The sequence below is a fragment of the Sorghum bicolor genome, chromosome 10 (assembly GCF_000003195.3).
Source record: "Sorghum bicolor cultivar BTx623 chromosome 10, Sorghum_bicolor_NCBIv3, whole genome shotgun sequence".
Lineage (NCBI taxonomy): Eukaryota > Viridiplantae > Streptophyta > Magnoliopsida > Poales > Poaceae > Sorghum > Sorghum bicolor.
The window spans coordinates 3,093,841-3,118,593 of NC_012879.2; the positions used below are offsets into that span (position 1 = coordinate 3,093,841).

Sequence of the window (24,753 nt, forward strand, 5' to 3'; positions counted from 1 at the left end):
GCAAAAGAACAATTGCGGATTAAAGGGAGGGTTTTTTTTTACCAACAAGATTAAAGGGAGGTTGATCACTAGAATGAATTTGCTCAAAGTTTCAGACTTGTGGTAAATTAAAATACCTTGTTTTGTTAATGTCCTCGAGCCTGGTCAATGTATTACATCAGTTAATCATCCGAGTCAATTTCAGATCAGCATGGGAGTTGGTGGGAAAAAACAGAGAACTTGTTTGGTCAATAAGTTGATTAGGCCAGTTTTAGTGGGAGTTTTATTTACATTTAATAGTCTGTCACATATGCATTTCTGATGACATGGCAATGTTTTGATGAAATGAGAGGAAGAAGTGAGTTTTATAAGGATGAAACTCTCTTAGCATGATTACCAACTCTCTATAAGTTTTGGAATTAAATGCCTATGAAGCTTTAAAATGAAACTTTCCATTAAAAATTGGTGTTCCATCCAAGTTTTATTTCACTTTATATAACATAGTAATCTTGAAAACAATACAATAAAACTCTGCACTAAGACCAGTCTTATAAACTTGGTACTACCTTTCTTGTCCTACTTGAGGACAAGGAAGTGCCATGTGAAAAAACAAACCCTTTGCAAGGGAGGTGTGGCTGATAAACCAAACAGTGATGCTCCATCTTCAGACACAGGGAGGCTGAAGTAGCAACACAGGGTGATGGAGACGAACTGCAATTTCACATGTACATACAACTATTTAATTGCTTAATGTAAAGCATGAATGGAATGTCCTGCGTAACCGTAACATAGCAAGGAAATAGAAAGATAAGTTCAGTAAGCGACAGAGATTTGAAAAAGGAAAGGAAAAAAAAAGGAGTGCATACATTGTTCGTAGCAATGGAAATACAAAACATTCGCTGCCTCAAAAAAAAAAAAACAAAAAACAATGCAAGCATTGCAAATCCTTTTTAAAACTGGGCCCCCAAAACACGGCCCACTGAACACTGCATTCCAATGGGCCGTCCTCACGTTCACGGCTGGGCCCGACTAACCGCACGGGTCGCCGCCGGCACTCGGCAAGTCTGCGCAGACGACGACGAGAGGTGGGGAGCGAGATGGAGGCGGCGCTGCGCGGGATCAGGGCGAAGCTGACGGAGCACCGGGAGAAGGTGATCAGCGCCCTGCTGCTGGGCTCGTTCGTGGTGCTGGGGTGGCGGTCGTCGGAGCAGCAGCGCGAGATCGAGGACCTGTTGGCCGAGAAACGCTCCCTCCGAGCCACCAACGCCTCCATGTCCGCCGCCATGTGGGCCTGGCGGGAGGAGCTCTTCTCCCTCGCCGCCGCGCCCTCCTCCCCCATCTCCCTGTCCCGGCTCCGCCACATCTACGGCGAGGAGGAACCCGCACCGCCCGCGTCCAAGCTGCCAGGTGGGTACCCCGGTGCTCGCCGCAGTGATCTGATTGGTGTGCTAGATAATTTGATACTGTATATTTTTTTGCTTGTATAGCATAATATTCCGGCGAAATTTCCCAATTGATTGGCATCGAAACGTATGCTAGTTGCAATCCAGAACTTCATTGAGTTTGCAATCTCCATTTCGAATCATTATATATGATCTAGTAGGTCGAAATGCCACTAAGCTAGTGAGATTTCTCTGTTCTAAGTGTGGAGGTTGTGCTCTTGCACTTGACTTAGACAGGGCAAGGTGCTTTGCTGCTCTAGTATGATGTCACTCAATTTTCTGCGTGAAGAGTGTAGGGACTTAAAAGCACATCATGTAATGCCAAAATTCCAACCTGGAAATCAGTTTGTGGGTTGCACACTTGCTCTCTTGGATCCATATTTAGAGAATTGATGATTATAATTTACAGTTTTGCCATTTGATAATGCATACCATTTTATCCATTTGATGAAGTTTCCTGTCCAATTAGCATTTTCTTTGTTCTACGATTCTGTTGTAAAAAAATGCTTACGCTATACTGTCACCCAGATTGAATGAGAATACATAAAAAGCACGAAATACACGTCAAAGGTTTTTTATAGCTGCAATTCTGCAAATGTGTGGTTATGCTCTTTTCCTTGTTCATTGTTAAGCACCTCAGTCACATTGTACTAATAGTCTAATACTGGTACTTAATAATGTGGATGTGCAGAATGAATTTATTCTTTGTCAAAACTGAACTTATTATGCAGTTCATATCTCAATGGTAGATGTTCATGTTCTCCGTGTTATTTGCTGAAAGAAGAAAAGTAGCAACTTAATATGCATTGGAGGTGTGGAGTATGCATATTTGTACTTTTATTAATAAAGCATTTTCAAGGTATTATAAATTCACAATTTGTCCCAACCATTCCTTAATCTGTATATGTTGGCATGGCTTTTACCATAAGAGTCCCTTAACAAGTGTGCAGTGTGGGTGATTCTGATTTTCCTTCTCAGTTCTTGAACTAAAAATCTTTGGGTCGCAACATCACATCTACATTTTGTTTCGAAAATAAGAGCATCACATCTACATTGCTTGCGGCATGTAATTGCCAAAAATGAGCAGCTCGCTAATTTTGCATCTGAATTTTGAATGCATCATGGCTGTAATAAAATTGTTGGCCTTTTCAATATGCAGGATCAGATGCTGGGGAGGAATCGATCTCCATAGCCTGAACTCTTTCGCACTTTTCCAATCGAGCGTGCCGTGTATAGCATGGCCGGCTTCCTGAAGGCTAGGATGCTTTGTTAGATAATCATGAATAGTTCTGCACTGAATTGCAAATAACTTTTATGGACCTAGCGTAAGGAACAGTGTGTCTCAGGTCTGGCTTTTCAAAGCTGTACTGCGGACTGACATAAAGGAACAGTCAGTGTTGTATTTGGGTGCTACTAATATGGTGAGCTTAAGGCTCTAGATATTTTGTGTACTTTTTTTTTGGAATAGATATTTTGTGTACTTCAAATGCTGTGCTTTAAGCAGAGTCGAGTGTCAGTCGACAAAGAAATAAGCAACAAACCGTGCACGATTTGAAATGAACGTGCCAACCATGCAGGAAACGACGAGGCTGCGTAGGCATAGCTGTGCTCGTCTCCAAATGTTTGCATTCCGTTGAGTGCTTATGTTTTGCATCATTTTTTAGCACAGAAAACCTCATAACCGGTGAAAGTAGGCGCTCCATATCCTGATGATTTCCAAGGAGATGCTAACTGTTTGAAGACGACGTTTTGGATAGTTGAGACTAGAGAGCACATTGGATAGCAACGTGCGCTCAGCCTGAGCCAAAAAAAAAAAAAAAAAGCGCTCAGCCTGTGAAATACTTAGGGGGTGGATGCAGAGTTGCAGACTTAGCCTGAAGGAGAGAGGCTTCATCTTCAACCTTCAGCCCCTCCTATCTTCTATGCATTCAAAAATGAAGGAGGGCTCAGGGAGGGGCTTTAGGGCTTGCAGCGGGTAGGAAGGGCTCAGGCCCACCTGCCCCACCACTGGATCCATGCTCCTAACAAGATAACACCACTAGTTTATTAGGTAATTGTACTTACTTTTGTATAAAGTATACTAGTCTTGCAGATGAAATAGAGTAGTGCTACGAGGTAGTAGATCGGGGTAGCTGAAGAGCAACACACTGTCCGCTCGTCCGTTTCACTGAGAAGGACTAAAAGAGCAAGAAGAGAGCATGGAGGAAGGGGCAGGGAGGAGAGGGATCCCTTCGCTGCTGAAATCACCGGTGGTGGCTGAAACCGAAGCCACTTTTCTTTCTCTGCAGCAGGAGCACATCGCCTCTGATATTACCCAGGTGATGCCATCTTATCTAGTCTCTCTGTCCTGGCATCGGCTTCTGAGTTCTGACTTCTCTCTCTTTTTTTCTTCTTTTTTTGCAATTTTTTTGTGGAAGGTTTGTTTCCATTCCATGTAATTTAGGGTTGGTTTGTGCTACCATATAAATATATCTCAATCCCAGTTTCCCTGCAGCTTGTAGGATGGACGCCACTGATAGAACTGAAGAGAATCGCTGAGAAGGACAATGTCAACGCCCGGATTGTTGGCAAGCTGGAGTGCTACCAGCCCCTCTGCTCTGTCAAAGACCGCAGCGCTCTGAGGTATCTATCTAGGGTTTGAACTCGTGTCATGTTGAAGCTACTCGCCGATGCAAAGATTACTACCCAGGCTCTATCAGGAAGTAATCCATGCTATTCATTGGTCCTTTATGGCTTTACCAATGGCCGGCACTGTGACTATGATGTTCTTCACAGAATGATTGAAGATGCAGAGGAGAAAGGGCTGATCTCGCCTGGTATGACAACACTGGTTGAGCCGACGAGCGGCAATATGGGCATAGGTTTGGCGTACATTGCTTTGACTAGAGGTTACAGGTTCGTTGCCGTCATGCCTGCCGAGTACTCACTTGACAAGCAGATCTTGCTGAGGTACCTGGGAGCTGATTTGGTGTTAACCGGTAAGGATTGCAGCTATGGAGTACACATAGTGTCATCTTGAGCCTTGAGACCAATGTCAAAAATGGAGTAGCGATTTGATGTTTGTTTAGTTCTCGCATTTGTAGGACTAGCGTTATTATATTCTGAAATTTAATATCTAATGCTGTGCTGTTTTCAGATCCTACGCTTGGCTTTCAGGGACAACTTGACAAGGTGGAACAGCTCAAGAAAGAAATACCCAATGTGCATGTTCTTGACCAGTTTGCAAACGCAGCAAATCCTGAAGCACACTTTAAATGGACTGGTACTTATCCTTACAAAGGACCACCTAAGAGTCATAAATGAATTTACCTATGAAACATTAGCAGCTTTTTTTTTTAACTGGGTCAGAAAATGTCGTGGTGTACGATACATCACCTCTGTCCATTTGTACTTAGGACCTGAGATTTGGAAGGATACGGCAGGCAAAGTAGACATATTTGTGGCCGGTTCAGGCACAGGAGGTACTGTTTCTGGTGTCGGCAAATACTTGAAGATGAAGAACCCAGCTGTGAAGGTCATTTGTGTTGAGCCTGCTGAGAGTCCAGTTATTTCAGGTAAACTGCTAACCCTGCAATATGTAAAGTTTTAAGCTCAAAATATCTCACTGAATGATAAAATGCTACAAGAAATCAAAATGATTAAAAATGTGAACTGGCCACTTACAATGAATTTACTGCAGGAGTTAATTGATTTGATTATAGCTTTGCTGATTTTGTTACAGGAGGCAAGCCTTCTAGACATAAAATTCAGGGAGTCGGCCCAGGATTTGTGCCCAAGAACTTGGACACCTCAGTCACTGATGAGATCATTACAGTAACTGCAGAAGATGCAATGGCAAACGCTAGGAGGTTGGCCAGGGAAGAGGGCCTGCTAGTTGGCATATCATCTGGAGCAAATCTGGCAGCTTGCCTGCAGGTTAGCGCTATTGTGAACTCTAATTGTTCTGACTGGATCTAGTTGCATGCATTTCTTTCGTGTTTTTGCTCACCTTACCTTATATTTTAAATGATTAAATGCATTTTTATATAGGTGGCATCAAGAGAAGAGAATAAAGGGAAGATGATTGTCACTGTGTTTCCTAGTGGTGGCGAGAGATACATGAACTCCGATCTCTTTGCAGCTATAAGAGAGGAATGCATCGCCATGACCTTCTGATCTGGACGTCTGTGCAGATCTATAGTGGTGATCTGTTATTGCTCGGCATGTAATAAATTTTAGTATCATTGATCCAATCCAACAAGTTGCTGAGGTGGGTGGGGATTTGGAACCTCACAAACTGCTGGCATAAGATTGCTGGTCATGTGCATTCCATTAACAGGAAAGAGTTGTATATGTTCTTGGCTAGGGATCATTACAGACTTTTGAGGATTGATGTAATTGTTCGTGCTTGTTTGCTTTCTAGCTTCCATATTTCTTGGCACGGAAATTTTCAGCAAAGAATTGTACCACAAATTATAAACTGAGAGATGCCAATTTTCAACCTTGGATCATAAAGTATCTCGTTTGAAAAATAACCACTTGGCCTCTGATTAAATACATTAATTCACCTCCATTTACTTCATTTATTTGCCGGAATTACTGTTTGCATCTTGTCTTGAGTTCTAGCGAAGCCATAACGCAGAATCATCAAAGTAGTAACAAACCTCCAGCCTCCTTGAACTAAGTAGTCATAACCGATGAACAATTAAGCAGGCCCGTGTTCCAAATGTGGATTGACCATTTCATTTTTCTCGTGCTGGTTGACGAGCAACGGAGGAAAGCCCACTTACGAGCCACCGTTGTACCTGTCACAGTGTCACCTCAGCTTAGTGTTTAGCACCACCTCGCTAATCCACACTCCACAACATCAGCTTAAATACTCGTCCGGACCACCCACTCTCGCCGAGCTCAGTAGCGTGAGCTTGTAACCCGAGTGGGGGCATTAAGGTGGTGAGGATGCTTAGAACTGGCTTCTGGGCTTGGGCCTGTGATGTGCCTTTGCTGGCCTGCCCATCCCAAGTTGGTAGTGCTTGGTGGGGCTCTAGTGAAGGCTTGGGCCTCCCTAAACCTAAAGTGGCAGGAATGGCGTGAGGCTGGCTTCACAGAGCAGCGATAACTGCCCGTTTCCAACGGTGGGAGGATAACAGGCCGCTGCATCAAGAGTCCAACTTAGTCCTAGAGCCTCTCTATAGTAGACCATCACTTTTTTTTATCAGCTTAACTCCTTTTCTTACTATTTTAATCACTTTTTTTTATCGGGTTAACTCCTTTTCTTACTATTTTAATATCTATTTCTTAGCAGGCTTAAAAGCATCAGTCCTATTCATGAAAAGGGTAGGCAGGGTCATGTGCTTCAGTGGAAGTGCAGACAGAAATATTTTCAGACTTCAGATGATCTCTATAGTAGACCATCACTTTTTTTTATCAGTTTAACTTCTTTTCTTACTATTTTAATCATTTTTTTATCGGGTTAACTCCTTTTCTTACTATTTTAATCTCTATTTCTTAGCAGGCTTAAAAGCATCAGTCCTATTCATGAAAAGGGTAGGCAGGGTCATGTGCTTCAGTGGAAGTGCAGACAGAAATATTTTCAGACTTCAGATGACAGATGAGCAATACAGTATGTCTGTGATCCGCAAAGTTACAGTCTTCAGTAGCTGCCTGTTTTTGCCAATGAGAAGAAACTAAAGAAACAGGAGGGAAGCAAGCAGTTCATTCATGTCATGGAGGAATAGCAGACTGGGAGTATTCCTTCTCTTCTGTAACCAAGTGAAGGTGGTGTTTTTTTTTCTCAATCACGCAAAAGGCTTGTGCGTATTTTCATTAAGGAGAAAGAAGTGAAGGTGGTGTTGGGTCATGACGAAGGAGGCACACAATGACTGATGTCTCCGTCTCTCCGAGGTGAGTTCCTCGTTTAGTTTTCAGTTTTACCAATCTGTTTCGTGCACCTCATTTAGATCTTTGCTTCTTCAAATCGATCCACACTGTGAAGCTAAACTAGTTGGACAAAAGCTAGAATTCTGACGAACTTCAGTTTTTCTAGTGTTTCTTTCTGAACCACATTTGCTTGTTAGGTGAATAACCATCATTTGTCTACTATTTCTGAACCACACTTGTCTAGAGTGTTTGTTTAGTTTCTGAACAAAATTTGTTCTTTAGCATTCATTTGTTCGGTTAGCAAAGTAGCTCTTGACGTGGACACCAGTGGACCATAACCATTTGTCCAAACAAGTTTAGTAGCCATATGGGTTAGACTGTTAGAGTTAGACGGGGCTGCATCTGCAACAAATATCTCCAAGCTGCAGGGCACAGTCGTCTCTGCCTGCCTACTCCCTCCTCCAGTGAAGAGAATCCAACAAGCCAGCAGCCATGGATGGCGAGGAGGTTGGCAGGAGGGGTATTCCTTCTCTGCTGAAGCCATCTTCCTCCTCCGCCGATGGCGGTGCTGGGGAACAAGAGCACATCGCTTCTGACATTACTCAGGTACGCCGCCGCCTCCACCAACCCCCCCCCCCCCCCCCCCCCTCCCTCCCTCTGCTGGTAGTGGTGAACTAAGTTGGAATGAGAGATTGACTGTTGTTGCGCAACAATTTCCTCAGCTCATAGGATGGACACCACTGATCGAACTGAAGCGAATCACCAGCAAGGCTGGGATTGATGCGCGGATCGTTGGCAAGATGGAGGCTTACCAGCCGCTTTGCTCCATCAAGGATCGCTCTGCTTTGAGGTACCATCTTTTCCTTTCCCCTTCTTTCTGTTTTCTTCTGAAGAATGATGCAAGATGCACACCTGTTACTTCTGAAGAATGATAGAAGATGCAGAGGAGAGGGGGTTGATTTCACCTGGAGTCACAACACTAGTGGAGCCGACAAGTGGTAACATGGGGTTAGGATTGGTCCTCTTTGCCATTCAGAAAGGTTACAGGCTCATTGCAGTTATGCCAGCTAAATATTCGCTTGATAAGCAGATCTTGTTGAGATTCATGGGTGCTGAGCTGTACTTAACTGGTATGATTAACTGAAGAAAGTTATGGCATAACCTTAATTGCCTTTTTTCAGTCAAATTCACTTGATTAAGGAATTTATGGGTGACCTTCCATTGGGCGTACTGTATGTGCAGATCCAGCCCTTGGTTTTCCGGGCATGTTTGACAAAGTTGAACAGCTCCGAAAACAACTGCCAAATGTACATGTTCTGAATCAAGTTACGAATAAAGCAAATTCTGAAGCCCACTTCAGATTGACCGGTATGGATAATAATATGTGTTCAAATGATGCTTATATCTCGGTATAAACAGGAGTTAGTTGCTGTGGAATAGTTTTTCTGAGAAAGTATCATTTATGCATTTACTGTATTTATATGAAAGTTTTGTTTCTTGCTTCAACACATGCCAACTGTGCTGTAAATGGTACGCTCTCTGACTGACCGTCATGCTATGCTAGTGCAAATATCACTGTATCAGAAATTCAAAACCTGAATTCTTGGTGCAACATGTTACTCTACATGGCCCTGTTGCCATCATAGTTTAGAACCCCACTTACGTTCAAAAAAAAAAAGTTTAGAACCCCACCGAAATCCTGTACACTACAAGAATTTTGTATTCTAGGACACTAATAATTACTGGTCAGGATTTGTATTATTATACAATTTTTTCTGTTGTAGCTTAATACAATATTGATAGTACATGGTGTCATAATATCTTGCCTACTGTTTACAAACACAGGACCTGAGATCTGGAAGGACACAGCAGGCAAGGTGGACATATTTGTGGCCGGTTCAGGCACAGGAGGCACTGTTTCTGGTGTGGGAAAGTATCTGAAGATGCAAAAGCCAGGCGTCAAGATCATCTGTGTTGAGCCTGCAGAAAGCCCAGTGATTTCAGGTAGTATTACACAAATGTAGAAACACCAGTTAATTCAAAATAATCTTTTGGAAGCCTTGACTCTTGAGCAGCGTGGCTTAACAAAATACAATATTTGCTATAAGAATCACAACCTCTAAAATTGTATTTGCACATTGATAAGCATTGGTATTCTTCAGGTGGTGCGCCTGGCAAGCATAAAATTCAGGGAGTAGGACCAGGATTTATACCTGAAGTCCTGGACACCTCGGTCATCGACGAGACTGTCACTGTGACCACCGAGGAGGCCATGACGAACGCGAAGAGGCTGGCCAAGGAAGAGGGCCTGCTTGTGGGCATTTCTTCCGGAGCAAACCTGGCAGCTTGCTTGAAGGTTCAGACACACATCCTAGCTAACTGACTGTTCTTCTCGCATTTCAATTCCCTGCCTGAAGGTTCATACAGTGATCCTTCGAGTGCGTCTTCAGGTCGCTTCGAGAGAGGAGAACAGGGGCAAGATGATCGTCACTGTGTTCCCGAGCGGCGGCGAGAGATACATGAACTCCGACCTCTTTGCAGATGTACGAGAGGAGTGCATTGCCATGACATTTTGATCTCCCCGTTCTTTTGGAAGATAGCACTGCACTTTATACTGAAAAACACTGAAAACCCGATTTCTCAAAAACACTGAAAACCCAGGAATTGGGACTTTGGGAGCCAGAGCATGATACTGTCAGCACTTAGCAGTCTCCACACAAACATATTTCTGGGACTTGGCAGTGGCACTCGTCTCTTCGAGTAAATGACACCGTGGAGGCAAACATTTTGCTTCCTTATTTGATGGATTTATTTCCAGAATAGAAATGTTCTCTATATATGACAAACCAATTTCTTTAATCCTAGGTGGCCAAGTCAAGCATCGAAGCGTGATTCTTTCTCTGCATATTCCGTGTGTGTGTGTGTGTGTGGGGGGGGGGGGGGGGGGGGGAGGGAAGAACAGCAAATTCGTCCTCTGTAAAGCCTTCTCCCTTACTACTTGCCATCCATTTTCAGTGTTTTATCTCATCCACTTAAGGCCAAACAGACAACCATCTTTGGTGTATAGGCAGAGCTCCATGGGGCACCAAAACATTCCTTAGAAATCAAGGATATTTTGTTGTCACTTGCAAGTTGCAACACTGGGTATACAAAATTGTCTCATACTGTAGAAAGTTTCTTCTCAGTAGCAATTTGGCCACTAACTGAAAGTACTAGTTTAGGTTCAGTAAAGTAATGTACAATGCAAACATCCGTACAAGTAAAGTTTATTCTCTCCAATTTGAGTGGGCTAATGTGCGAAAATTGCTTTTCATCAGTCCCTTTGCCAGCCAGCAGGATCTTCATGACACAATATCGGGGCACTAGCCGCTTCTCCAGGCTCAATGTGAGCAGGGAAGGCCTTTCCAGAATGTCCTGCGTCTCCAGTCCAACCTCGTTGATCAAGAACTGAATCTTGGGGAGAAGGCACTCATGAGATATTCCTAGAATGCCTGGCGTATTGGGCCAGTAGCAGCAGCAGCAGCAGCAGCACGAGGGAAACGGGCCTCAGATCAATTAGAGGGGGGGAAGCACGAGGAGGGTGCGCGTGTGGCCCGTGACAACTCAAAAGGGCCCAGCTGGGCACAGGAAGCCCCGTGAGCGGTGGGCGGTTTCGCGGGATGGTTGGATGGATGGATGGATGTTTTTGTCCCACCTCGGAAGCGGAGAGGAGGAGCGGCAGGGGGAGGCGAGTACAAGACGTGGGGGTGGGCGACCTGAGGAAAGCATCTTTGCGCTTGGGGCAATGACGCAGCTTATGAGGTCATACCGAGGCGCGTCAATTGCTGGTTGAAAACTATTTCCAAACCCCCTCATTGGCCCTCAAAAGCCTTTGAGAATTTCTGGAAGGGCTCCTTCTCTTCGGAGAAGGGAAAGCCCTACAAATCATATCTAAGTTTTATTCATTCAGTCAATAATAATGGTTTTGAAGTCAATTGAACTTCTCAGAAGAATCACGTTAGCAGGTGTCCTATCTGGCTGCACGCCCTCGCCCTTGCTATACGAACGTGGTTATTACTCACAAGCATAAAGATGTGATCAACTAATTGCTTGTTATTAAATATAAGCATAGCTCTTGTCAACTCTTCTATTCCTTGCCTATCTATCACACCTACTACTAATACTAAAACGACGTGTTCAAGCTCGCCTCGCTATCTACGTACAGCAGAGCTTAGATCTTTTTTTTAATAAGGCCTTGTTTAGTTTTAAAAAACTCCGTCACGTCGAATCTTGCAGTACATGTATGGAGTATTAAATTTAGACAAAAATAAAAATTAATTACACAGTTTGACTGTAAATCGCGAGATGAATGCCAGAAACAAACGAAAGTGCTACAGTACCCAAAATCCAAAATTTTTGCCAACTAAACAAGGCCTATGAGGATAGTGTTCCAATTATCTTGCCAACTGATCCAAAAGACGGGCCGGCCTGATCAAACCCCAAGCGTCGTCTGACTCTTACCCAGACACCCGCCCGCGGTCTGGTCAAATTGGGCCGACTTTGTTTTTCTAGTGGTTTGGATCGGGTGACAATGAGCCAAGAACAATATTTTTTGTAAAACGGGAGATGTACATCCGTACTGTGCTAATCAGCAATGCAAGGTGGTGAGGGCCTGACTGATCATTTCGTCTTCAGTTTTTCTTCAAGGCTTTTTGTTTAGCTGACTCTTTCATCTCTTCTTCCGAGGTCTTTCTCCTTGCTTGTAGCAAAGTCAGAAGTCGGAACCAATCAAAACATGGCTTACACTTAATATCATGCTACCAAATGGACATCCATAGCATGACATGCTTTTACTTGACGTGACAGTAAACAATTATGCAGGCCGTCCCGAACAGGTCATTTATCTGTTAGTTACATCTCGTGTTGAGACTCGCTACCAACCAATCGCAATCCTCCAATCCAGAAACATTTGCAAATTTATTATACGACATGGACACCGGTGTTGTCTGGTGGTGCTGGACTGGACCGGACCGCCGTATTACTACAATTTAATATCCCTATAAAAAATATTAGCAAGTGCAGCTACTAATAAAAGAGTTCTGCGGCTCGCAAGAGGCAAATTCATTCTTCACTGACAGGTAACAGCACGCTCCGAGAGGCCAAGAAACGCTCGGTAGTTTGGACTTTGGAGCAGCATATCCATGGCGGGAGAGGAGGCCGGGAGGAGGGGGGTTCCCTCTCTCCTCAACCCGCCGTCCGCTTCCAGCGAAGGGCAGCAGGAACACATCGCCTCTGATGTCACTCAGGTCCCCCCTCTCTCTGTCTCGTCTTCGTGCTTGCCTTTTGGGGGGCGCCATGAGAGATTAACTGTTCGTGAGCGACGATTGATTCCTTCAGCTCATCGGGTGGACACCTCTGATCGAGCTCAAGCGAATTGCCGACAAGGAAGGGGTAGATGCCCGGATCGTCGGCAAGGTCGAGGCGTACCAGCCTCTCTGCTCCGTCAAGGATCGCAGCGCTTTGAGGTCTGACATTTTTTTTTCCTCTTTGTTTTCCCCAGCTGGTTTGGGAGTTCAGATGGAACTCTGACCAGTTCTAGTTATCCTGTTCCTCCATTATCTGATTCGGATTTTAGCCGAAGAATAGCAAACTGGGAAGAGGGAACACAAAGTTAACGGACAATCTTGTGTCTGTCCTGCACATGTCTCCCAACTTCAGACATGTATGGTCTGCATTTTTGCCAAGTTCAGAAAGACTAGACTATTTGATGGTCCTAGACTTTCTGGATTTATGCTGTAGCTAACTACTTGTTCCTCTGTTATATGGTTGTACTAGCACACTTTCTAGATTTATATGCTGTAGCTAACTAATTTTTCCTTGTTGTTACTCTGCTTTATGAATTGTACTAGCGTAGACTGTGCAGTAACATTTCTATTTCTTCTGAAGAATGATTGAAGATGCAGAGGAGAGGGGGTTGATTTCACCCGGTGTGACGACACTTGTCGAGCCGACAAGCGGCAACTTAGGGTTAGGATTAGTACTCATTGCTCTTCGCAAAGGTTACAGGTTCGTTGCAGTTATGCCAGGTCAATACTCGCTCGATAAGCAGATCCTGTTGAGGTACATGGGTGCAGAGTTGTATTTAACAGGTAAGACGATTTCTAGGAACAGCATCTTGTTTGACCTTTTATTTAGGATGCTATCTACATTCTGTCATTGGCAGACTGGCAGTGTAAATTCGGTGGAGTTTTATGGGTTACTCACCATTGAGTGTGACATATGCAGATCCAGCCCTTGGTTTCCCGGGCATAGATGCGAAGGTTGAGGAGCTCAAAAAAGAATTGCCCAATGTACATGTTCTTGATCAATTCAAGAACAAAGCAAATCCTGAAGCACATATTAGATGGACTGGTATGGTTACTGAATGAGTTTGGACATGATTTTAGTTCAGTACACATTAGTTAGCTTATGGAGACGACGCTTTTTTTTTTCTCTGAAATCTATACTTTCTCAATGTCTCTGAACTTTCAAAGTTATGCTAAGCACTTACTTAAATTATTTCCTCCTCACATGATGACAATGCAAATCTCATCATATCATAACCTGATTGCCTGCATTGTATTTATTGACCCTGATGTCATCAAGACATCAATAGTTCAAAAACCAAAGGGCTGTTACATGTTATTGACGTGTACTGATATCCAGGACCTGAGATTTGGAAGGACACTGCTGGCAAGGTGGACATATTTGTAGCTGGTTCAGGCTCAGGAGGTACGGTGTCTGGTGTTGGGAAGTATCTGAAGACGCAAAACCCCAGTATCAAGATCATCTGTGTTGAGCCTGCAGAGAGTCCAGTTGTTTCAGGTAGTACACCATTCAGAACCATCAATTAGGTTAGTATGCTCTTTGGAGTGAATGATCGTGGTACATAGAGGAAATTAGGGAGCCAAAGAAAAATGCACTATGTTGAGTGCTTCTATGCTCCCAGAAAGTATTCCTAAGTACCTAACATTTCTTTAGAGATACTGAGTTTCCATAATAGTTGTCCCCTGTTGATGGACCATCAGTTTTCAGCAAGTCAAAAGCTCTAACGAATTATTAGGAACAGTGGAATTTCCCTAATGAGGTAAACATAGTTGTATGACCCATACTGTATATACTTCTAGAACATAGAGTACTTTCTACTTTGTTTGGATGATCACAGAGCAATGTTTTCTGCACTGAACAATTGCATTGAATGATAATGACATAGTATTGCTGTCCTTCAGGTGGCGAACCAGGCAAACACAAAATCCAGGGAATAGGACCAGGATTTCTACCTGAAGTACTGGACACCACAGTTATTGATGAAGCTGTCACAGTGACCACTGATGAAGCGATGGTGCACGCTAGGAGGTTGGCCAGGGAAGAGGGTCTTCTTGTGGGCATATCTTCTGGAGCAAACTTGGCAGCTTGCTTGAAGGTTTGCAAGAATCCTAACTAAAATCTCTTCCATTAATTCTAACTTCCCATTCTGATTCTTTTAGTAAACCTTGAAATGAATGTGCCTTTAGGTCGCATCAAGAGAAGAAAATAAGGGGAAGATGATTGTCACCATGTTTCCAAGTGGGGGCGAGAGATACATGAATTCTGACCTTTTTGCTGCTGCTAGAGAGGAGTGTATTGCCATGACATTTTGATCCCACATCCAGAAGAGGGCTATGGACTATTTTCCATGTAACGGTCGGCATGTGTTGCATGTAGTTGATATTTGGTCAGACCACAATGAATTGCATGATTTTGTTATGGAATTTATACTCAACGAATATGTATGAATTAACTGGAAGAGAAATGGACAACAAACTAATGTGTTCTAGGATTAGTTAAAAATTTAGTTTATATCCTATAATTTGCTAAACGTATGGCCAACACAAATTGCTCCCAAATTGGTATGATGCCTTTTTTTTTTAAAGAAAAGACAGACAGATGTGTAGTATACCTTTATCTTCATATATGGCACTTGTTTACTCTGTACATTTATAATTTTCTTTTTCCGAAGGGGGGAGGGATTCTATTAAATCGAGAGATAACAATTACATGCATGTCCACCCAAGTCTCTGGACATTAAGAAAGATACAACAAAGTAAATTCAACTCCCATAATGTCATTCTTCACCTCCAGTTCATGTTCTTAACGATTGCCTAGTTATGATAGATCAGGGATGCACATCCAATGCCACAGGAATTTTCCTTGACACATCTGACACTAAAAGGATCAACATGCCCAAAAGAGGGTGGTGAATTTGGCTAATTTATTTTTTTGTGGAAATAAACCTTTCACCTACCCAAGTTCACTCATTGTGCTTAACAAGTGTTATATTCTTACTGCATAAAGTTTTGCATTCTAAGTTCCAACCCTACTCTAACGTGATAATTCTAAGAATATAAAATGCATGAAAGTAAACGAGGAAAGTAAAGAGGGTTAGAAACAAATATAATTTTTCCAAGGTATCGGAGAATCAACACTCACCACTAGTTTTCGTTGGAGCACCCGCACAAGTTTTTTGATTCCCCTTGATCCATGCAACGGTGTACCCCTCCTTGGGCCAATGCCAATGAGAGATCACCAAGAGCCACACCACCACCAAGCCATCTACATGATAAGAGTAACAAACATAAACTTTCACATGACCCAACAAAGCCTAGTGAGAAGAGTGAATGCAAACTTGCTACTCTCTAAGCACTTGGAGTCCTCAATCTTCAATTAAGATTTCCTAACCACTCCAATTGACTAAATCATTTTCTTAGACTCAAGTATGTGTATCTAGCTACCCTAGCTTCCAAGAGATCTAAAATGCATGAGAGGACGGAGTATATATAGGTCAAGCAATCAAAACTAGGCGTTGGAATTCCACTCAACCGAAAACCATGCAACGGATTTCTCTTGTGCTTTCTTGGTGCAGCACCGGAGAATTCCAGTGGCCTTCAACTGGCTGAACTCCAAATTAGCCGTTACTGTATAAACAAGCTCCAGTGTGGCAATAGAGGATTCTGTGGACATTTTTATTTCACCTTGGCCAAATGCACTCGTCTCTAGTGTATCTCTCGTGCAAACTCTGGTGACTTCATCTCCTCGATCTCAACCAATTGCACATGTCTCTGTTGCATTACTCCGGTGCCTACACCAGAATCCATAGCATTTTTCTATAGCTCAGGTGGTCTTTGCGGTGCCCAAACTGGAGAGCTCTGGTGCCTACAAAAATAGTGTAAATTCTTGCAATTCAACTTCTTTGAGTCTGGCTTTGGGTTTCATTCATCTTTGGGCTTCATCTGAGGAACCTAGTGCTAGTTTTCACAGGTGTGCATCACATGCACTCACTAAACTTACTTAGGTCAAGATACCCATTCATATCCTTCTTCACAGCACAACCAAAGAAGAGAATAAGAACCTAAACTACTCTAAGTGTTTCTAAATACCAAATGACACTTAGAGCTAGCTTGTCCTTAGCCTTCGCACACATCCTCTGAAAATCGTTGAAATCAACCATTATAAGGGAATGAAAACCACAAGAGCCCAATCAATATAAATCATTGTGATTTCACTAAGAAATGGTACCGCAAAACACATGTTAGTCACAATGATTATATCGTCATTAATCACCAAAACAGAATTAGAGGCCTATGCATTCAATCTCCGTATTTTGGTGATTGATGATAACACAACCTCGTGTATGTGTATAAGAGAAAGATTTAAGGTTTTCAACACTTGGTTTGCATGACCACATGATAGTAAGTCAGTAAGAGCAAACGGTTAGAATTAATTCATGTAAGCCAAGCCTAAAACACCGTTACGAGTATGAAAATAAGCGAGTGTATGGAAGGAATTACTCATTTGACATAACTTTTAATGGAAGCTCAGCAAATGAGTAAACAAACATAACACGATATAAGATATATAGAGCACAACACGTGTCACAAGCAATGAGCTAGCATGTATATACACAAAGGATATAATGCAAATAATGCATGAAAATAGCATATCAAAAGATCCAAAACCTCATTAATTCCCCTTATCTCACATGCTCTCACGCACTCTCCCCTTTTAACGTCAGACACCAATACCTAAGAGTCTGAATATGGGAAAGTCACAAATGAGAAAGGATTTAAGGTGTGCAGAATGAACTGGAACTAAGAAGTGTCGTGCCTTCGACGTTCCATGATAAATTCTAAAATATTATCTATTATGGAACAGAGGGAGCATACAACTTGGGCACTGCCACACTGGTGGTGGAGTTAACTATATTTTCTCTAATATAGCATATTAAAAATTACTTTATCTATTTTAAAATAACTGCACATCTCAGTTTTTTTAAGTAGTCAAAACCTTTTTAAATTTGACCGACTATACAACCAAAAATCCAAAATTACTAATAATTTATGGTGCATAATAATTATTTTTAGATTAATCATGATATATATTTTTATAATAGATTTATTTGTTAATAATATTATTTCTTATAATGTCAGTTAAATTTATAGGGAAAGGAAACGATTCTAGAAGCCAGTTATTTGGAAGGCAGGAGCGGTAAGTGGTCAAGACTTTTTTTTAAAAAAAAAAACTTGTCAGTTGAGGCTTTTAGAGTGCACGTGCGGTTGAAACTCGGTTAAATATAGAAAAAAAAAGACTTATGTAGTTATTTTTGAACCACATGAGCGGTAAGCATTCTTGGGTTCATTGCGTCTCGCAGGAGGCAAGCTTCAGTTATCACTCATCAGTCTTCAGTCTTCACTGACAGCACGCTGCGACTGCGAGAGTCCAAGAAACGTTGCTGCACCTGCATCCATGGCGGGAGAGGAAGCCGGGAGGATGGGGATTCCCTCTCTGCTCTATCCATCGTACGCTTGCAGCAGCGAAGAACAGCAGGAGCACATCGTCTCTGATGTCACGCAGGTCAGGCCGCTTTGCTTTTGGGCTTAATAAGGCAGCCATGAGAGATTAATTGTTCGTGAGCAACGATTCCTTCAGCTCATTGGGTGGACACCTCTGATCGAGCTCAAGGGAATCGCCAGCAAGGAAAGGGTAGATGCCCGGATCATCGGCAAGATCGAGGCGTACCAGCCTCTCTGCTCTGTCAAGGATCGCTGCGCTTTGAGGTCTGACCTTTTTTTTCCTCCTTTTTTACCCTACTGGTTAGGGAATTCAGATGGAACTCTGACCAGTTTTAGTTATCCATTTTCTCGATCGTCTGATTTGATTTTTAGCTGAAGAATACTTCCTCTGTTCTAAATTGCAAGTCATTTTGGCTTTTGTAAATACGTAGTTTTTGTACGTAGAAAAGCCAAAACGACTTTCAGTTTGAGATGGAGGGGGTGGCAAACTGTGAAGAAGGAACACGTAAGTCAACTGACAATCTTGTGTCTGTCCTGCACACGTCTCCCAAGTTCATATATGGCAATTTCATCACTTCCAACTCTAATGACTAAGTGTTTTAGGCTAAATGAATTCCAATGCGTCACAAGCAAACCAAGAAGGTAATGCAAACTTAGGACTATCATTAGTCCTGATCTTGCCCTGCTTGGCCTGTTTACAAAATGTAATGCAGTACTTACGCTACATCAGATTATAAGTACAACGATATATTTGGTACGTCATGTTTGCAGAAGCATCATTCCTCAATCACAATTTCCATATCCATGTCAGATTCTCTACCCCTGCGACCAATAACTTCACCATTAGCAAGCCTCTGCAAGTCAACAATAGAGAGTTGGTCAAGCCATCTCACAACATGGTTTGCTGCTTGGAGCTCATAGGCAGGGTGTCGGCCTGCAACTGCCACACACCTCATCCCAGCGTTATGTGCAGATTCCGTCGTCAAGTTTGAGTTACCAAACACAACACAAACATCTGGCTCCAGACCAAGTTGCTCTGCCGCGACCTCAAACATCTCACCATCAGGTTTCCCTAGGCAGAAGTCCTCCAATGCAATTATAGCATCAAAGTAGCCTTGCAGACCAACAGTTTTAATCCCTTCTTCGAGACTCTTCCTTGAGTGAGGAGTTGCAATTGCTATTGGAATGTCCAAACCCACAAGGGTGTTCAAGAAATCAAGCACACCTGATCGCAGCTGGTAGTATCCACCTCTGAGTGTTTGATATATTACCTCCTTGTGTGCTGCCAACCTTTGAATTTCTGCTGGATCTTCTGACCAACATAAGACTTCTGAAATAGCCTGGTCAGTTCTCATTCCCTCAATTTTCTTCAGCAATGCATCTGGAGGGAAAGACTTTCCCTCTTCAAGTGATAGAACATACCAAACCCGGGGCTCCAAGTCTGGATCATCATCGTCCACAACAACTCCCTCCCACTCCAAGATCACACCAAAGCTGTTACTAGTCACTATTTCATCCTTTTGTTTTTTCTTCTTCGAGGTAGGTCTTTTAGGAACTTCTGGTGGTGCCAACAGCCAGCTAAGGTTCTCTGGAAGTCTATAAACCAATTCGTAAAGCTCATGTACCTGGGGGTTCCGCTTCATGTCTGTGGCATGCGGCTTCAAACGTGCCCTCTTCACCATCATAGCTGTACCCAAGGGCTTTGTAACTGAATGCATGGTCAGCGCAAAATATGGGTTATTTGTCAGGCATTTTCTGTAAAACTTGAGAGAAGGCTGCAGCGAGCTCCCAAATAAATTGTTAAAAGAGATCATTTCTCCCTGAATCCTATCTGAAACTTGTACTGAAGTTCCAATTTTCAGAAAAGCAAGTTCAGCTCACATGCGACTAATCAGTGAGATCCAGGGATAATGCAAACTGCACCTGCATTAGGAACCAAGCAAAAGGTATAAAAAACATATTTTAGAAAAACAAATGGAGGGGTAATATCCACCTTCTGCACCAACCAGAGGTGCACACAGCCACTTATCTCTCTTTACAGGTGGACATCATGTTGTTGATGGTGACCTGTGCACTGTAATCATCAAAACTTACGAGCCGTTTCGGGCTAAAATAAAATTATTTTACAGGTGGGGATCGCCTCCCCCCCGTTGACTCTCAAAAAAAAAACTTATCTCTCTTTAACTCGTTTAAAAAAAAACTTATCTCTCTTTAATATTTGTGCACATAGGATTTGAGCCCTGGTCGGTGGACCTATACTTTCACATCTTACAACTGCACCAATGGTTCTTTCGCAAAGTTATGACTTAACAGCTTGGCAAATAACTTCCTATCCATAATTTTTTTAGCAAAATGAGGAAAAACCTTCTAGCGCGCAAATATATGTGTGGGCAATGTGCTTGGGATCGGTCTTTCTCCTCATGCTTTGCGGGGCTCTTCGTTCGTTTAGCGGGGCTCTTCGTTCGCTTAGCGGGCCTCTTCATTTCATTAGCGGGTTTTTGGGTTTTTAGAAACAAAATTTGCCAAACTATTGGAGATGAGATGTTTTTTTCCTCCTCACATTATTTTGGGAGTTGGGAAACAACAAGATTTGGGAAACGAATTTTCCCAAACTGTTGGAGACTCTAACAACATAATGCGCAGTACATAAACGCTCCATGTCAACAGCTTGTTTAGTTATAGTGTTTACTTCAGTGAGAACTAAAGAAATCTGTGAACCGGGGTTAACTAGAGTGTTTTCTTGTTGCACTCTTGTAAACTGGCAACCTCAATGCTGGGTCAGGGTTTCAGCAGCACGCTTAAAGCTGGACTAAAGCCTTTGGTCCAAAAAAATGCAAAGGGGCAAGATTTCCTTTCTCCATTAAAGTCAGATAGATTGGCATAAGCATTTGATTCATTATCTTAGTTCTCCTGCTCGCAGTATACTTAGAATTTAGGAAGAAAGCATATGCAGAGCCTCACTTCTTGCAAGCATTTCTACAAATCGACCTTCATATGAATCCCTAAAAGGAACAGCCTAACACTAACAGTAACTTTTCCTGGTAGACATGCTTTCCGCATTTTAGGCGAAGTTACAACGGATGTCAGAATAAAAGGCGAACTTTAGCACAAGGGCTCGGCCTAATTAGCTCCATCCCAACTATTGGACAGGACAGCAAATGCGAAGCAACAAGGCGCAATCTTTGCAGCGAAACTCCGTCATTTCCGAATATTTTTCAGGAGACAGACAGCAAAACAAGGTAATGCTTCATCTTAGCCCAAGCAGTAGCTACTTCCCAAGAATCCGGGAACAAAAGAGGATTATGCTGACCTGATGGAGGAGAAGGAGCAGGTGAAGGGAGCGTCGGCCGAAGCTTGGAGGAGTGGAGGAGACTCCAGCGCCAGCCACTAGCCCACTACAACCGGGGGCCGGGGCTCTTGTCTTGTGCGCTTCGATTGGATGGTGGCGATGAGCTCCACCGCTTTTGGATAGACAAAGGGACGCGGGCGGCCGCTCTGGCGCTCCCCATTGGTGGCAAGCTGCGGCAGCTTGGTGACAATGCCAAGTGGGACAGGAGAGGTTGGGACCCAACTGTTAGAGAGAGTGGCTGCGCGGTGGCGAGATCTATGGCCTGCATTCTTGCCATGTTCAGAAGCACTAGACCACTAGAGTATTTCATGGCCCTAGATTTTCTTGATTTATGCTGTAACCTGTAACTTACTACTTGTTGTCGTGTTCCCTTATTGTTCCTCCGTTATATGATTGTACTAGCACAGTAACATTTCTATTTTCTTCTGAAGAATGATTGAAGATGCAGAGGAGAGAGGGTTGATTTCACCTGGTGTCACCACACTCGTCGAGCCGACAGGCGGTAACATGGGGTTGGGATTAGTCCTCATTGCTATTCGCAAGGGTTACATGTTTGTTGCAGTTATGTCAGGTCAATACTCGCTCGATAAGCAGATCCTGTTGCGATACATGGGTGCAGAGTTGTATTTAACAGGTAAGATAATTTCTGGGAAGCTGCCCAAGCACCTTGTATTATGAGTGACAGTGTAAATTCAGTGGAATTAATGTTGTATGGGCGAACTGCCCTTGAGTCCAACTGTGCTGTGCTACACTCTGTAATCTGAAACCTACGAGCCGTTTCGGGCTAAAATAAAATTGTTTTACAGGTGGGGATCGCCTCCCCCCGTTGACCATCAAAAAAAAAAACTGCCCTTGAGTGTGACATATGCAGATCCAACCCTTGGGTTCCCAGGTATGAACGCGAAGGTTGAGCAGCTCAAAAAAGAATTGCCCAATGTACATGTTCTTGATCAGTTCTCGAACAAAGCAAATACTGAAGCACATAGTAGATGGACTGGTATGGTAACTGAATGATGTTTTTATTTCAGTACACATGAGTTAGCTTATGCAGAGACGCAGACGAACTATTTTTTTTCCTTCTAAAATTTATACTTTCTCGATGTTTCAACTACCAAAACTATGCTGAGCACTCGTTTAAATTCTTTCATCCTGATGTAATCGATAGTTCAAAAACCCAAGGGTTGCACGGAACATCCTGTACACTGGAAGGGCTTTGTATTGCAGAGTAGTGAAAGTTAGTAGTTTCTATCCTATTTAATATACTTTGCTGGAACTGGTACTGGTAAGTAGGTGACAATATTGTTTCTACATGCTATCATAATACATTGCATGTTGCTGATGTGTACTGATTGATATATAGGACCTGAGATTTGGAAGGACACTGCTGGCAAGGTGGACATATTTGTAGCTGGTTCAGGCACAGGAGGTACCGTATCTGGTGTTGGGAAGTATCTGAAGATGCAAAACCCCAGTATCAAGATCATCTGTGTTGAGCCTGCAGAGAGTCCATTCAGAAACACCAACTATCATCAATTAGGTTAGTATGATCTTTGGAACGAATGATCTTGCTATATTTAGGAAGTTAGGGAGGCAGAGAAATCATGTGTTATATTTGATTGCTATCGAATGCTTTATACCTATTATCAGGCACAGTTGGACGAGCACAGATCGAGCGGCGTTTTCTGCACTGAATAATAACAATCCATTTCCACACTGAATGATAATAACATAGTATTGCTGTCCTTTAGATGGTGAACCAGGCAAACACAAAATCCAGGGAATAGGACCAGGATTTGTACCTGAAGTACTGGACAGATCAGTTAGCCATGAGGTTGTCACAGTGACTACAGGAGGCGATGGTGAACGCTAGGACTAGGAGGCTGGCCAGGGAAGAGGGCCTTCTTGTGGGCATATCTTCTGGAGCGAACTTGGCAGCTTGCTTGAAGGTTTGCAACTATATATCCTAACTAAAAGTTCTTCTCTTGTCCAAAAAAAAACTGTTCTTCCATTTTTTGTCCAAAAAATTTTCTTCCATTAATTGTTGCTCCCTCTATTTCAAACTATAAGACATTTATAATTTCTAGATATATAGCTTTTGCTATATACTTAGATATACATTGTGTCTAGATACATAGTAAAAACAATATATAAAAAAACCAAAACATCTTAGAAATTAAAATGGAGGGAGTATTTCTATATTCTGAGCTTTTTTAGTAAACTTACATGAATGTGCCTTTAGGTAGCAGCGAGAGAAGAAAATAAGGGGAAGATGATTGTCACCATATTTCCAACCGGAGGCGAGTGATACATGAAGAAGAGGGCCGTGGGGTATTTTCCATGTAATGGTCGGCATGTGTTGCATGTACTTGATATTCGGTTATACCGCAACGAGTTGCGTGATTTTGCTATAGAACTTATACTCAAGAAAAATGTACTCCCCCCTTCCCAAAATAACTATGATTCTTGCTTTCCAAGAAATAACTTTAATTAAATATATATTAAAAATAGTTATTATTTATATTATATAATTAATATCATTGGAAAGATCTTTAAATCTAGTTTTTAACAACTTTATTTGGGGATATAAATATTGCATGTATTTTTTATAAATCGAGTCAAACTTGCGACACGGAAACAAAAAATGACAGAGTATGAATTAACTGGAGGAGAAATGGACAACGAGCTAATGTGTCCCATCATTAGTTTTTCTAAAAAATTCTAAAAAAATAGACAACGATCTAATGAGTTCCAGGATTAATTCAAAATTTGGTTGATCGTATAATTTGCTAAACATATGGCCAACCCAAACTGCCTCCGCGAGTGGGTACGATGTTTTATTTCTTTTTTTAAGAAAATAATTTATTTACTGTGTACATTTATAAATCTTTTTTTGAAACAGAAGTGAACAATTATATGCTAAACATTTGGTGTTTGGGACTGCTTCATTCCATGTTTTTTTAGCTTCGCTCCACGTTTTTTAGCAAATAGGTCTAGCTCCACGAAGCTATGTTATACAAAAAAAGTTACTGTGAGAGGAGAAACGTAAAACTTGTGCAGCGGTACCAAATACGCCCTAAGACTCCGGACAATAAGAAAGATACACTAGATTACATTTAGAGCTCTCTAACAATTTTCTTCATCTCCAATCCATTTCTCCTCGGGATAAAATATCTGCAACAACTAATAAGATCAAAATGAATGTCAAAATCTAGATTCATGACACCATAAATCTTGTGTTGTATTCTTTTAATACTTATGCGTTCAAAAATTCACTGATTGA

At 42.4% G+C, this 24,753-nt stretch overlaps 5 protein-coding genes and 1 pseudogene across 7 annotated transcripts; 5 read left to right on the plus strand and 1 right to left on the minus strand.

Annotated features, from left to right (window-relative positions):
* Positions 1,026-2,978, plus strand: LOC8068789. The gene is made up of 2 exons (XM_002436437.2): positions 1,026-1,386; positions 2,581-2,978. The coding sequence occupies exons 1-2, from the start codon at positions 1,077-1,079 to the stop codon at positions 2,616-2,618; spliced, it is 348 nt and encodes a 115-aa protein (XP_002436482.1). The 5' UTR covers positions 1,026-1,076; the 3' UTR covers positions 2,619-2,978.
* On the plus strand, positions 3,264-5,915 carry LOC8071318 (cysteine synthase). Of its 3 annotated transcripts, XM_021449382.1 has the most exons (8): positions 3,265-3,396; positions 3,514-3,739; positions 3,916-4,043; positions 4,197-4,399; positions 4,558-4,683; positions 4,817-4,975; positions 5,143-5,336; positions 5,451-5,915. In XM_021449382.1, exons 2-8 carry the CDS (start codon positions 3,620-3,622, stop codon positions 5,574-5,576), a joined length of 1,056 nt encoding a protein of 351 aa, XP_021305057.1. In that variant the 5' UTR covers positions 3,265-3,396; positions 3,514-3,619; the 3' UTR covers positions 5,577-5,915. The 3 variants fall into 3 exon arrangements, 2 of the variants coding, with proteins under 2 accessions (XP_021305057.1, XP_021305056.1); XR_002448437.1 differs by having other exon boundaries at positions 3,264-3,739; positions 5,123-5,336; positions 5,451-5,591; XM_021449381.1 differs by having other exon boundaries at positions 3,269-3,739.
* LOC110430995 (cysteine synthase-like) lies at positions 7,721-10,158 on the plus strand. The gene is made up of 7 exons (XM_021449383.1): positions 7,721-7,883; positions 8,000-8,127; positions 8,205-8,407; positions 8,520-8,645; positions 9,123-9,281; positions 9,440-9,633; positions 9,728-10,158. Exons 1-7 carry the CDS (start codon positions 7,770-7,772, stop codon positions 9,851-9,853), a joined length of 1,050 nt encoding a protein of 349 aa, XP_021305058.1. The 5' UTR covers positions 7,721-7,769; the 3' UTR covers positions 9,854-10,158.
* Positions 12,347-15,138, plus strand: LOC110430994 (cysteine synthase-like). Its single transcript, XM_021449380.1, has 7 exons — positions 12,347-12,562; positions 12,654-12,781; positions 13,203-13,405; positions 13,542-13,667; positions 13,962-14,120; positions 14,525-14,718; positions 14,810-15,138. The coding sequence occupies exons 1-7, from the start codon at positions 12,458-12,460 to the stop codon at positions 14,933-14,935; spliced, it is 1,041 nt and encodes a 346-aa protein (XP_021305055.1). The 5' UTR covers positions 12,347-12,457; the 3' UTR covers positions 14,936-15,138.
* Positions 17,869-23,934, plus strand: LOC8071320 (annotated as a pseudogene).
* Positions 18,616-21,848, minus strand: LOC8071319 (5-amino-6-(5-phospho-D-ribitylamino)uracil phosphatase, chloroplastic). The gene is made up of 2 exons (XM_002437794.2): positions 21,435-21,848; positions 18,616-20,047 (listed from the first exon to the last, which is right to left on the minus strand). The coding sequence occupies exon 2, from the start codon at positions 19,936-19,938 to the stop codon at positions 18,901-18,903; it is 1,038 nt and encodes a 345-aa protein (XP_002437839.1). The 5' UTR covers positions 19,939-20,047; positions 21,435-21,848; the 3' UTR covers positions 18,616-18,900.